Source organism: Thamnophis sirtalis, unplaced genomic scaffold (genome assembly GCF_051295495.1).
Source record: "Thamnophis sirtalis isolate CommonGarterSnake01/CBP01778 unplaced genomic scaffold, rThaSir2_p1.2 scaffold_6, whole genome shotgun sequence".
Lineage (NCBI taxonomy): Eukaryota > Metazoa > Chordata > Lepidosauria > Squamata > Natricidae > Thamnophis > Thamnophis sirtalis.
The window spans coordinates 65,369,895-65,385,058 of NW_028261386.1; the positions used below are offsets into that span (position 1 = coordinate 65,369,895).

Here is a 15,164-nt window from a genome sequence, read left to right on the forward strand (position 1 = left end):
GATTAGGATAACTCTCAATATGTTTGTAATACTTTAAAACTGAATGTAGTTAAAGTCAAACTGGATTTTTATGCTAGAAGGTATAGGGCCGTGATGGCGAACCTATGGCACATATGCCAGAGGTGAAATGCAGAGCCCTGTCTATGAGCATGTGCACCATTGCCCCAGCTCAGTCAGCAAGTCGTTGGAGTTCCAAGGCGTGCATGCATGCTGGCCAACTGGTGGTTGGGTTTCCAGCGCTCTACAGTGTGCATTCTGATTTGGGCAGTCTGTGCCTAAAAAGTTCGCTATCACTGGTATAAGGGATTTGTAGTCAATTTAAATAGGGGAGCCTGGAAAGAAATATGTACAAAAGGGTTGAAGCTAGGTCCTCAGAAATAGCATATTATTTTTTCTAGGCTGCTCAGTTGAGGAATTTTATTATTTAGAAAATTAAATATTTAGGAGATATTTAAAACAGATTATATATACCAGAAATTAGAACTTTTATTTCTGATATTGGTTTTACAAGGAAAGTATAGAAGTATAGAAATGACATAGAAAAAAATGGTGAACATGTTCAACCGCAGTGAAATAATATTGTTTGGTATATCTTTTGCATACCACTAGTATAATTTGGTATATCTTTTATGCATTGCCCAGAACCATTGCTGTGAATGGATAGCTATATGCAGGTAAATCTCGACTTACAATTGTTCTTTTAACAATGGTTTGAAGTAGTGGTGGGTTCCGGATCCTGTTGCAACTGGTACGGTTGCAACGGGGCCCGGCGTCCTCCACATGAATGCATGCGTCTTACCATCCAGTGATGCCTCCACAAGCTTCTGCGACGCTCCAGCTGCTCGGCGGAGTGTCACGCAGGCGCTTTACGCGCCATGTGTGCATGCGGAAGCACTGAAGGGTTTAAAGACAGGTAAGGAGTGCGAGCGGGTGGGCCCTCCTGTACCCGCTGCTCCAGGCAGGCTCCGCTATGCCCCTACAACCTATCACTGGTTTGAAGTTACAGCAGCCTTGGAAAAAATGAATTTCTGACCTAACCTTAAAAATATGTTCATTGCTTTTTCCCTGTGGTCATATAATGCCAATTCAGGTGCTTGGCAACTGGCTCGCATTCACAATTATTAGAATATGCAGTCATGTTATCACAATTTATGACTTCCCTAGTCAGCTTCAGACAAGCAAATTCAGTCACGGAAACTGGATTCACTTAACATCCATATAATTCACTTAATGACCATATGATTCATTTAACAACTGTGTTAAATCAGATCATTGACGTGATTATTTACTTACTGATATTTAATGATAGAAATTCTGGTCCCAATTGTGGTTGTACAAGGGCTATCTGTAAATGGTTTAAATAAATACATAACCAACAAACCAGGAATTATTTCCATTGTGGAAAATTGTCACTGTGCATAATGCTTTCTATACCTTTCTATAAGATACAGTTGATTGACAGACAAAAAAAAAGTAATTCATAACTATTCTTTCCGTAGTTTTTCCAAAGCTTTTGAGAAAGTATTTTGTGTTTGATGTATGCATTTTGTGTGGTATTGAATAGATTTTTTGTTTTATTTTAAATGATGTGGATACACATCTATTCTTCAGATGCTTGTAATGGTTTTACTGGATAAAATTCAAAAAGCTTACATATTGACATTACTGAACTTGGGTCACTTGAAATCGGATTGGAATTTGTTACCATCTTCTTAACAAAATTATATTCAGACATTTTTTTGATCAGTAATCAAGTCTCTTTATATATTTGGCCTCTCTCTACTCAAAGTTTTAGTGGTCAAAGATTTGGGGAAGAGGATTAGGGACCAGACTGATAAAGTGTGCTTGAAATACTGTTGTGATAACTAGGAAAGTGAAAACAATAGAAAATACTTTTTAAAAAATCCTCTAAAATCAAACGAAGCAATCTGCCAGAATGTTTGTGTTGTCCCAGGTTTTAATCAAAACAAAATCTTAGAATGATTTTCATGAGGAAGTAGAAAGACTAGTCTTCCATTTTTTCTCTTCATTCTTCCTCTCAGCTGCTGTCTGTTGAGCAGAACCTCTATTTTCCTCTCCCTTAATTTCCTAATGCCCTCCCTTCCTTTCTTCCCTTAGTTGCTGCCATTGACATCTGTGGGTTTTTATTAATCTTACTCTTTGCATTCCAAGAACTACCCAGTATTTTATGGTTTAGTCCATATCTGGAACAAAACAACAATTTCATTTTGGTGCAGATCAAAACTTCTTGAATATTTGTATTCATGTGTTGCAACTATTCCCTGTATGAAAATTACATGCACTATTTTTTTTTTCACATTTCTACTACTAATAATCATTAATTTCTTCATACCAAGAAAAAATTGAAGTTGTAAATTGAAATATTGTACAGTAGAGATGACATCACTCAATGACCCTTAGAAACATATTCCTACTTATTTGGGTACTTATAAGATACTTCCTCTAATCTAGTCCTCTAGTCCTCAACTTACAACAGTTCATTTAGTGACTGTTTATTACAATGGCACTGAAAAAAGTGAATTATGACTGTCTTCACACTTATGATGGTTGCAGCATCCCCATGGTAACGAGACCAAAATTCAGTTACTTGGTAACTGATTCATATTTATGATGGTTGCAGTGTCCCCTTTTGTGACCTTCCAACAAGCAATGTCAGTGGAGAAGCCAGATTCACTTAACAACCGTGTGACTAACTTAACAACGGCAGTGTTTCACATAATAATGATGGGAAGAAATGTCATCAAATGGGGCAAAACATTTTAACGGGTGTGAAGACCTTTTATATCCACTGTATATCGCTTTTTATGTACAATTTTAGCTAATTTGCATTTCATGGTGGATTTGATTTCAATCAGGATGTTTTAAATCACGATTTAAACTATGATTTAAATCACTAGTAAAAAGGCTTGATTTAAATCAGCTTGCCTTAAATCATAATTTTTAAAGAACTGTCATCTCTGTCCCACAGCAGCTTCTCCTCTGTTGACTCACCGACAGTCCCAATAATATAGAATATACATCCTTATGCTTCATAACTAAGCTCCATTTCATGCTGAATAAACTAAATTATTACTGTATCTTAAATAGAAAACTATCTTTAGATAGATTTTTATTCCAAAAGCATTTTATTAAAATAAATTTAAAAAAATATAAAAAAATCATCGATTTTTATCCACCCTTTTATATTTCAAGGCAAATGCAATGGATTCAGTAAGTATGATTCTGCAGTCATAAATCAAGCAATTTAATTTGAAAAGAAATCCATGGTACATTTCAGAGAATTGAAATATTTAATGCCAATTGTAATCTTTCCTACTTGTGAATATAGTTAGTCATGGATATGCAATATCTGCTACACTAATAAACTTTCAACTAATGCATTGTTTGGGATTTTGTTTTTCAAAAAGATCCTGAGAACGTATCACCTTGAATTGTCATTGAGAATTTGGATAGTTTTTTTATGTTTATTTTTATGGTAGTTAATAAAGTTGGAGGTGCTCGGCTTATATTATAAAGCCCTATGATGCTTTCAAATGAATGAGTCATTTCCTATAGTTTGTGGAGTGTAGGACATAAAACAGATGGCCCTTTCTCCTTCCCCAAAATCCAATCTCATGTCTGCCTTTTTGAAGTCAAGCAAATTTTCCTAGGCTTTTTAGACAACTTTACTTTTGTTCCCCCCTCTCCCTCCCTCCCTCCCTCCCTCCCTCCCTCCCTCCCTCCCTCTCTCTCTCTCTCTCTCTCTCTCTCTCTCTCTCTCTCTCTCTGTATAGATGGAAATCGTCTCTAGGGATAAAATAATCCATTGGAGGTCTCCTCACCTTGTCGGATCCAACAGTTTTTTTAAAAAATGACTTATTTTCTTGTAATAGAAACAAACTGGAGCATTTCCACTTACTATCATTCTTGATTCCTTTTTCCTCACTGGGTCCACTGACTATTTCTGCCATTCCCTTGTGCTACGTGAAAAGAACTTACTCACATTTTGAGGTCATATTTTCTCTTCCTCTCCATCTTTTCTCCTTCTGCATTCTTTTCTCTACTACCTCATGAGGAGTAACTAGAAGCTACAGGTGGTTCACAAGGCCCACATTATAGCAGGTCAAGCATGCTTAAACAAGTGTAGGTAGTTTTGACTTAGGACCACAGTTGGCCAGAATTGCTGTTGTAAATCATTGTGGTCATTAAGCAATCATTTTTACAATGGTCATTAAGAAAGTCACCATGGCTGTTGAGCAAATCTGATATATCCAATGGGTGTTTTTTTGCCATTTTCTATACCAGAACTGTCAGTTAGTTCTAAGTCTGTGAATTCTACTTCTGTAGCATTCATATTTCTTTCCAACGAACCTACTGCTTTCAGATCACATTCCTTTTGTGAGTTTAATTTATCTATGGCTAGATGCAACTGAATATTTTCCATAACCATTATCATTTCATCAAACTTTTTAAAAATATTTCAAATAAGTATTGCATTTTGTCACAGTCTTTTTTCTGATGTCATCCACATTTGCTTGTCTGTATCCTGATAAATTGTTGCTCTGTGTAACTTGGCAATGATAGATAAAAGAACATAGGAATCCTCAGAATGAAAAAAATAACTAAAAAGCATCCTCAGAATGGGGAAAAAAAACAACCTAAAACCCCCCAGAGAATATATTTTCTATATATTTCAATCCAAAATTTAAAAAAGAGTTAAAAAAATAAGCTTCAAACATTTTACAAGTTAGTAATATACAAAAATCCTGTAGTGAGAGTCCAAAATAGATGTAAATCAAATGAAAACACTTTCATTACCCCATAACATGACATGATTTCCTTATGAAAAAGCAAAAGTTATTCAGAACAATAGCACACCAGTCAAAGAGAAGATGAACAGATAGGGTCCAGCAGGGGGATAAAATAAATCAGCATTCAACCAGCCAGTCACCTTTTATAGATAAAAAGTAAAATAAAACAAAAGATTCAAAAAGTGAAATTTAAACTCAGGCATGCTGAAGAAAATGACCTGCCAAGAGGAAAGATGGATACCCATGACTTTCTGTCTGCTTTCAGAAGAAACTGAAATCTTCCCTTCAGACTCCCCTTCCCAGGTCTCTGAAAGTCATCTTGGGTCATTCCTAAATGCTCCCATTCAAATCCATGGAGCAGCACTACCAAAGTACCAGCTTTGGCAGCAAAAGTGGCATATCATTGGCAGGAAAAAGAAAAGTTCATATTGTTCAGTAGTCATCTTGGGGAGGAGTCTCTTCTGAGTCATTTAATATAGACTATTTTCAATACTCCAAGCTATGTAAATAGCAATAACATTAGTAATAGCACTTACATTGTACTTTGTATCAATCTGTAAGTAGTTTACAGAGTCAGCATATTGCCCCCCAACAATCTGGGTTCTCATTTTACTGACCTCAGAAAGATGGAAGGCTGAGTCAACCTTGAACTAGTCAGGATACTGGCAATGGGCAGGGTCAGCCTGAAATAGTGCATTCTAACGATTGCGCCACCATGACATTAGAATGTCAACAGTCTTTAATTATATAAATATTACTGTACTGAAATTGAAATGATGCAGTATATCAAGATTTATAATGATTCAAATAAAAGGAAAGAAGCAAAAATCTTTAATATGTTAATACTTAACTGTTATACATATATATTAATGACAAATAACAGTGCTTCTAATGTCAGTGTAGTATATCATGTTCTTCATGCATCTAAGGTTATTATTACCATACTGAACAGAATAGAATAACAGAGGTGGAAGAGACCTTGGACGTCTTTTAGTCCAACACCTTGCTCAGGTAGGGAACCCTATACCATTTCAGACAAATGGTTGCCCAATCTCTTCTTAAAAACTTCCAGTGTTGGAGCACCCACAACTTCTGGAGGCAATTTGTTCTACTGAATAATTGTTCTAACCATCAGGAAATTTCTCTTTAGTTCTAGGTTGCTTCTCCTTGATTAGCAATCTGTCACCCTGATTAGTTATTAATATGATGAAGAAACTTCCATGGATGATTTAGCAAGGGGAGCAATTGCTAAAATATGAGTTCTGGCATCTTGATTCAAACCCCATGATTTATGTAATTGTATCAGAAATCACTTTATAAATTCATAATTATATAATAGTATTTGCATTATGATATACCACATATGTGAATAGAATTTTTCAGTCTTCATGACTTGCTGCAAACACCCTTAGTTTCTATATAATTACGGAATAATGAACTTTGGCCACAGTATATGAATACATTAAACTGAGTTTCCTAGCAGTTTTAGAATTCCAATTGCCTACAGTAAAGAATTTGGGTCATTAAAACAAGAAGCTAATTACATTGTCATTTCACTTTTTCTGTACAATACATGAACTGTTTTACATAATTCCAGTTTTCACTCATGTTTAAGAAGATAGAATACCACTACATAGAGTAGTTCTTTCTGCATTTATGCTTTTGCCTGCAAGTGTATGCTGCTATTCCTTCTAAGGTTAAATGGCTGTGTGTTTACCAATGAAACAAGATGCACACATATGCCTATCAAGATACCATGAGCCACTTTTTAAAAGATCATGCGTGTACCCTCATGTTCAGCAGTACATCTTTTGTAGGATTTGCCTAGTCCTAAAAATCATGCTATAAAAATATAAATAGCAATTATATAAATGAAGAAAGTAAATATCAAACTAGATACAAAGATATGTACTGGTATAATTAATAGATATGCTGGTATTTTGTTTTTCTTAGAATAATATTATTTTAAAAGCCATTATTGGTTGTTCAAAAAGAGTAAATGAGGAAATATATTAAAATGGAAACAGTACCCTGGGTTAAAGGAGTAAAGATACATAAATAAATTTGTAACTTCAATCAGTTCAAGTGACCATTAAACTAATTTTAAAGGAAAAAAACTTAAAAATATCAGAATTGTCGTTATCTATTACTTTTATTGATAGCAAAATTGTAATAGAATTCTTACATGGCAGGTGTTTTTTTTTTGTCTTTAAGTGACTTTTTTGTGTGTCTTTGTAAAATACAGTTAGAAAATCTAATGCTGGATAAAGATGGACACATAAAAATTACAGATTTTGGACTTTGTAAAGAAGGAATCACAGATGCAGCTACTATGAAAACATTCTGTGGTACTCCAGAATATTTGGCTCCAGAGGTATGTCAGTATTTTATATTTTAAAGTCTTGCATTTTCTTTAATCATAAAACGCTTAGAATGGTAATCTTTATATTTTAATACTTGCAGATACTATTACAAAGGGTACTGTATTTATTATAGGTTTTGTTTCGGGGATTTTTAGAAGTGTAGTTTAAACTTAATTAAAAGTGTAGTTAAAGATTGGCATATGCATTAGTTTAATTTAAAATTTCTGTAGTGGAATCTATCTGCCATATAAATTGTAAATTCTCTCCCACTCCCCCCCTCCCCCCCTCTGCCCTTCCTCTCCCTTCCCCCTCTCTTTCAAAGGAATCTTATTTTTCTTTTCTTTTTAAAGCATTTATTTTTTCACACATAGAAAACTAAATGTTAAGCTAGTTCAAAAAAGTTCACAAATTAGATGAGAGAAAATAAGGAGATGAGAATTTTATTTCCAAGTAAAGTTTGGAAAAAACTCAAGGAATATTGCTGATGTAACTATGAAAAGAATTGTAGCTTAATCTAAACAGTTTGTCACCTAAGATAACACAAAAATATTTTTGCCAAGTTTTCATTAATGTTTATTTAAAGTATATTTTAGAGTATATTTGTCTCTTAAAATAAAAAAGGTTTCAAAAGCAAGATTTTTATTATGATCTTTCTCTGCATCTTGTGATTGAACCAGGAAACCTGTGGCCTGCTCTGGATGGGTACATACATAGCCGTTATTCTTTGTAAATTCTATGCATCTTATGTATGAATTATATGAAGTTTAGAAGATTGAAGAATCTTCTGCAGATGATTTTTATGGGAATCACTTAGTAAGACAGATGGGCAATGAAGTTCCTGTTGGCAGAGCTTCATTGAGAATTTGGCAATAAATCTCACTCTAGAAAATAAAACCTGCTCTTAGGAGCTAGCGGAAGAGAGTCAAGCTCAAAGTTCTCTTAGATAAGTTGTTTTACTGAAGAATAAGAAGTTCAGCTGCTTCATTATAATTAAGCCTTTTTCTATATAATAGTTCCTGGGTTTACATGTTATGTGTCTCTCCTTTCCTTATGTGGTAATGCATATATTGCTATTATTTTCCTTGACTTTTTTTTAGAACTTATTTTATTGTCACTTCGAATGTACATTAATCGGCATACATAAACAGGAAATTTCATTGCAAAAAGCTCTCAAAGGGTGTCCACCTCTAATATACACTACACAAACATGACAAAATAAATATATACATACCGTGTTTCCCTGAAAATACGACCTGTCCCGAAACTAACGCCTTGCCACATTTTTTGCGTGGGCAAAAATATAAGCCCACCCCCAAAAATAAACCCTTTGGACAACCCCCCCCTCTCTGGCTAGGCAGAGCACCACTCACCAACCTAGCGGTATCCCGAAGGTGCGAAGCCGTGGGAGCCGGGGGGAAAGGCACTCATGTTGCTTGCTGCCTTCGGGATACCGCTAGGTTGGGGAGTTGCGTTCTGCCTGGCCAGAGGGGGGAGTTGCCGGGTGGCTGCTCCCTTCCAAGTGGGCTCCTGAAGTGCCAGGCACAGCCTCAGGGACAAAGCAGCCATGAGGTAATCACGCTCACGAGCAGCCGCCCAGCAAATCCCCTCTTCAGCCGGGCAGAGCGCCATTCACTGACCTAGGGGGTATCCCTAAGGCACCAAGCCACGTGGCGCTGTGCCCGCTCCCCAGCTCCCGCAGCTTGGCACCTTTGGGATACCCCCTAAGTCAGTGCATGGAGCTCTGCCTGGCTGGAGAGGGGGGTTGCGCGAGCACCTGTTCTGCCCCCAACCTCACCAAGCCCTTGCACAGCTCTCCCAGGGCACCGCCACTGGGCCCCGCTGCCTTGCCACACTCCAAGCATAACTTCCAAACTCCAAAACCCGGGGCTGAGTCTTCCAGCATCGGCCGCTCTAGGAATGCTCTCTATGGTGGGCCGGCTGCTGGACAGAGAGTCTTCTGGACAGAGAGTCTTCCACTGAATGGCGCTCTGCCCGGCTAGAGTGTGGATTTGCTGGGTGGCTGCTCATGAGCGTGATTACCTCATTGCTGCTTCGCCCCTGAGGCTGTTCCCGGCTCTTCAGGAGCCCGCTCGCAAGGAAGTAGCTGCCCAGCAACCCCAAAACAATAAGTCCTCCCTAATAATAAGCCCAAGGCCATATTTCGTGGAGCAAAAGAAAATAAGACTTTGTCGTATTTTCGGGGAAATACGATACATACGTACAAAATTATGCATATACCCACATATATTATATGACATAGAGAAACAACACAGTCTGGTTTGTATGTATACATTTACATGCAAGAGAAATGAATCTTGTGAGTTTGCCAGACGGATGGCATAGGGAACTAAGCTGTTACAGAATTCTTCCGATAGGCAAACTGTAATGAATCAAATGTAGGGGGAATCACTCAAAACAAAATCTAAGACAGGTATCCTCAAACTATGGCCTGCAGACTGGATATGGCCCGCCAATGCAAAGTATCTGGCCCGTGGAGTGGTGGGAGGAAAAGCAGCTTGAAAAGTAGTGTGTTAAAAGTCTTTACAAGTGCTTTAAAAACAGCCTTTTGGATGTTTTTCATAACCATGTGATCCAGGGCTGGTGGGTGAGTAGGAGAGGAGGTGGTGCTAGCTTGCAAAGCAGCTGTCAGCTTGTAAAGTAGTGTGTTAAAAGTCTTTAAAAGTTTTTAAAAGTGCTTTAAAAACAGCCCTTCAGATGTTTTTCACAGCCACGTGATCCAGGGCCTGTGGGTGAGTAGGGAAAAGACTGCTTTTAAAGTAGCTTTAAAAGTGCATGGTTGGGTGAGGGACTTGTCTCCATGATTCCTAGCTTTTCAAAATCAGTGGAAGTTGGCTAACACTAATTCAAATGCAACCACAGTATAATACCTGAAGGAGAATTCACCCATTGCTTTGATTCTTCCCATATAAACCAAAGTACATAAACCAAATTGGTTGCTGAACAATTTTAGTAGATATTCATGTGTGTATATACCAATGTTGGGTTGCAGGCTGTATGCTCTGGTATGGGCGTACCGAAGCTTACTGGATGCCGTTCCAGTAAGGTGCTCCGGAGGGCCCACCCACCCGCCCGAGCTCCTTACCTGTCTTTTAAGGCTTCCACACATGGCGCATACAGCGCCTGTGCGATGCTCTGCTGAGCAGCTGGAGCATCACGGAGGCGGTAAGATGCATGCGCGTGCTGCGTGTGTTCATGTGGATGCCACCAGGCCCGTTTCAACTGTACCGGTTGGAACGGGATCCGGATCCCACCACTGGTATATACACAAGCACAAGTGTGGCAAAAAGCAAATCACTGTGAATTCTCTTCCAGGCTTAAAAGATCTTTATCCCTATAATCTTAAATAAGCAGACCCACACTTCCCATTGAATTAGTAATTTATGTTGGTTAAAATTGTTCTTTATTTTAAATATTGTATTATTTCATGGTTTTTTTGCACTTGAAATAAAGATATGTACAGTGTTCATAGAATTTTTTTCAAACTATAGTCCGGGTCCCAATAGTCTGAGGAACCATTATCCCTCCTTAATTCACCCTTGGAGGCTGTGTGTGTGTGTGTGTGTCTGTTGATTCTCGCCTTCTTCTGCCTGCTTCCAATGTCTCTCAAAGTCCATCTTGGGGTTTTTAGTTGCAGACTTAATTGGTGCAGTTCTCAGTCTGGTTTATTGTGTAGTCATCTGAAACATATGATCAGCAGTTATTTTGAAGGAAATCCTGTTTATTTTTTTATTTTTTAAATGGCCTATTAAGGAGCCTGAAGCTGCTGTTTTAATGAAGTTAGGCAAGTGGCAAGAAAGTTTGTGCTCTTTTTCCCTTTGGGGGGGTGGGGCTCTTAAGTAAATCGATTCCTTGGGTTGAGTAAGTACAGCAAGGACAAAGGCAAAATGGACTGCTAAATTAGCCATGCCCACCCAGTCACACCCACCCAGCCGAATTGCCCCTCCCAACAGTGTGAGGGACCATGAATCAGCCCCTGTTCAAAGCGTTTGAGGACCCCTGATCTAAGATGTGGAGAAGACCTGTTGTGTTTCAATAATACTTTTGTCTGCTTTCAAGCGCTTTCTAGTCTTAGCAGATTCTTTACTTATATCTATATTCCTTCTTAGTTTTCTTTAACCTGCAGAATTATAGCAACATTAGGAACATTATCCACCCTTTTGTTCTGTTCTTAGATTTCCATAGCTTTAAACTGCACAAAATTATTTCATGCAGGTCTTCATATTTTGCAAATTTCTCAGTTCTTTCTCTACTATTCTGCGGTCTACAGGTATTGTAATCTCCACTATCCAGACTTTTTCTTTCTTTCTTTCTTTCTTTCTTTCTTTCTTTCTTTCTTTCTTTCTTTCTTTCTTTCTTTCTTTCTTTCTTTCTTTCTTTCTTTCTTTCTTTCTTTCTTTCTCAAGAATTGTTAAGTCTGGAGTGTTATGTGGCAGCCTGTTTGAATTCTAAAATCCCCAAGATTTTAGCTTCAGTTTCTATTACTTTGTTGTCTCTTTAGGATTCCACTAGTTCTTGCTTGCAGGCAAATGGTATTTCTTGCAGATATTCCAATGCTCTATTATGGCTACTTTGTCATGCTATTCTTTGTAGTCAATCTGTGCAATCTTTTTGCAAAGTGAGTCTCCTTGAAAAAATTCTCTCTTGTTATTAACCTCTCCCAGTCTATTACCATTAACTATTCATAATGGCTTTTAGATCCACTTTTAGCAGAACCATCTTCAGTTCACCTTTTTTTCCCTAGAAGTTTCCCCAGCTGAACTATTGCATTTCTTCTTGCATATCAAAATTAGTGATAATTTGGGATTTTCTAACGAATCTTCATTGACGAGCTAGCCAATTACAGAATTTCTGTTCTATCAGTGAATTCTGTGAGCACTATGAAAAAAAATAACCTTATTTACACTGAAAGCATAGTAAATTATTGTGCTGTTTTCTTGCAGTGGCTGCATTTCTGTTGAATTAGCATTAGTTACGGGTATTCATCCCTCTAAATGTACAACCATTTTAAAACAAAATGTTGATCACATAAAGATAAAACAACACTTGAAGTGTTAAGTACATTTTTGGCATTTCAGCTTCATTATGTCCAGTCCTCAAATGCATGAACATAATCATATGAATATTAGTTATTTTTCACATGCTTATGTGATCACACAAAAAGTACATGCTAAAAAGAAGCAGATGGTGACAGATGGGGAAGGTTGAATAAGGTGGTTTTGGAATCCTAGAAAATGTACTTTTGTAATAGTGTAAAAATAAAAAAAAAGTATTTGAATGCCAAGTAAGAATCTACAGAACAATTGATTGGTAATTGTTTTCCTATTGTGGTAATTTTGATTAAATGTGTTTCACTGTCAATATTCATAATATTCAATATCTTATTCGTATTAAAGCCTGACATAAAAGAATGTATTTGTATGCAAACATTCTTGAAAGTAAGAACTCATTACTTAGTAACAATTAACTTTTGAGTATATTTTCATATCATTGTGCCATAAAATAATATTTAGCTGGAGTGGGTGGAGTCTCTCAGAAAGTAATTTTTATTTTTCAGTTTTCCTGAAGAACAGTTTTTATAATACTTCAAAGCTGGATTTAAAATAGCTGCCCAGTTTTATGTTTAAATATGTGCATAAACCTAATCATGTTCTCTTAGTAATCTCATAATTTTTTAAAACAGCCTATGTCCATTATGAAAAGGATTTTTTGCATAATTGGAAAGGGCCATTTAGGCCATCAAGTCCAGTCTCCTGCTCAGTATAGGACTCTAAATTAAGCATGTCTGACCGATGGCTATCAGCCTCTACTTGAGCACAATCAATGAAAGGAGTTCACCTCCTCCCTTGATATTTTTTTAAATAGTAGTCAAGGCTGTGCAATGTAGTCAATGATCATTCAGAGAAATTTATTTTAAAACATAAAGACATTCCTAATTAATCACATGAAGTATTTTACAATAATACTTTATTAAAGTAAAAAAAATAAGGAGGGATAGATGGATAGACACATATACCTTCTCCACAATAATATTTTGACAGGTTAGTTTCATTAGAATCCTGGTGGAGCAATGGTTACAAGTTCAGGATTGCAGCCAAACTGCTCACTGCTTTGGCTGTTGACTGGGCCAAGGTTATCTCAGCTTTCTGTCCTTCCAGGTCGGTAAGATGAGGATCTAGATTGTTGGGGGCAATATGCAAATAATGCTTCGACATTGTAAACCTCCCAGAGAGTTCTGTAAAGTGCTATGCAACAGCATATAAGCCTAAAATGCTATGCTAAATGCTATTAGTAATGTCCCAAAGTTAATTCAACAGTTGCCAATTGCAATTTGGAGACTTGGGATACAGTCACATTTCAAAATAGTGCATTTGTATCCATATGTCTGTTTGTATTAAAATTATTTACAGAAATAAAAGCTTTAGAACTTGTTTCCCCCATCAGAAGTACAATTATGCTTGAGCTCAAGTTTGTGTGTTCAATTGTGGAACCATGTCCTGTTCTTGGAGATGGCTTCGACTTGTAGTTTTTCAGAAGAGCTTTGCCATTATTTCCTTCCTGAGGCTGAAAGAAAGTGACTGGTCCAAAGTTGTCAGCTGGCTTTGTGCCTTAGGCAGGTCAAGAACTCACGGTTTCCTGGTTTCTAGCCTGATGCCTTAACCACCACAATGAACTGTTTCTCAGTTGTGATTTAACACTGTCCAAAATAAGCTCACTAATGCTCAGTGATATGAAACATAACATTCATAGTAAAAATCAAGATGAATAAATTGGAAAAGAGAAACATAATGTTGTAGTTTAATTTGTCTTGAAAACAAATTAAACTGCATTTAAAATAGTTCTTTCTGTTGCAAGACATTATAAGAGTAAAATCATGTTTTAAATTAAGGCAATCACATAATCTAATAACTGGAAACCATGATTGTTGTTTTTACATCTCTGAAATATATTGAAGTATCCTAATATATAGGAAATATTTTTATTATAACAACTGATAAATCCCACCTTGCTATGGTAAGGTTGAATTGAAATGTCATGTTTTCTCTAAATTATTCAAAAGTTTCTAGATCTGTTTCACTAGATATTTTATTGGTGGTGCCTCCAAAGTAAATATTAGGTTTTATTATTTATACTTTTTTTAAAAAAAGCCTCAGACACTTCATATATTGCCAGGTATATTTCCCTGCTTTTAATGCAAAAGGGACCCCCATTCTAAATATGTTACAATAGATATGTGAGTTATGTAACAATAACAAAGTTTACTTTTAATCACTCTAACATTTTTATTCATGTATAAACTAAAATAGTTTAAGTCATTTTTATATGATCAATTAAATTTTATTTAATCAATTTAATGTCAATTAAATGCAGTAGTCTCAAGGTAGTTTATATAGTGTTAATACACTAACTCAAGGATGCAAACTGGCGGCTCATGGGTCGGATGGGCCATTCGCAAGCCATACCCACCCCAGCTCCACAAAGGGGAACATGATACGTCACGTGATAGCAATACGATGCGGCAAATTTGACACCTGTGCACTAACTGATAGGTGTTAGTGACTTACTGGTCAAGTATAATTTAATGCATGACAGTGGTTTTCCATTACTGTCTATTATTTTCATCATTGAAAAGTAGAATTTTATTACAATGATTATTAAACAAGCAGAAAAGCTCTAAAATATTGCTTTTATTTCTATATAAGTAAACTCTTTACTTATTATTTATTTATTTAGCTAGAAGTAGGACTTGATTCAGTTTTATAGGCATCATCCTTTTATATGAAGAAATACTTTTTTTTTCATCTTAATGCCATTAAATAAATTTACAGGTGTACCTTAACAATGAAAGGAGTTCTTATGCAATGATGTATACAATTGTATCATATTATATGGTACTGGAAAAAAAATAGGAATATTTTCTTTGTTCCAGCAGTCCTAACTATAACAACGAGCAACAACAGCAATGGCATGA

General features: G+C 36.4%; 1 protein-coding gene across 3 annotated transcripts in view; it reads left to right on the forward strand.

Annotated features, from left to right (window-relative positions):
- Positions 1-15,164, forward strand: part of AKT3 (AKT serine/threonine kinase 3) — a 163,745-nt gene that overhangs the window by 125,166 nt on the left and 23,415 nt on the right. For all 3 annotated transcript variants that reach the window (XR_015696982.1, XR_015696983.1, XM_087718033.1), the window contains exon 10: positions 7,057-7,185. Coding sequence is in view for 1 of the 3 variants with exons in the window: in XM_087718033.1 (XP_087574159.1) it covers positions 7,057-7,185 (129 nt within the window). In the remaining 2 variants the exon portion in view is untranslated. The remainder of the gene's footprint in view (positions 1-7,056; positions 7,186-15,164) is intronic.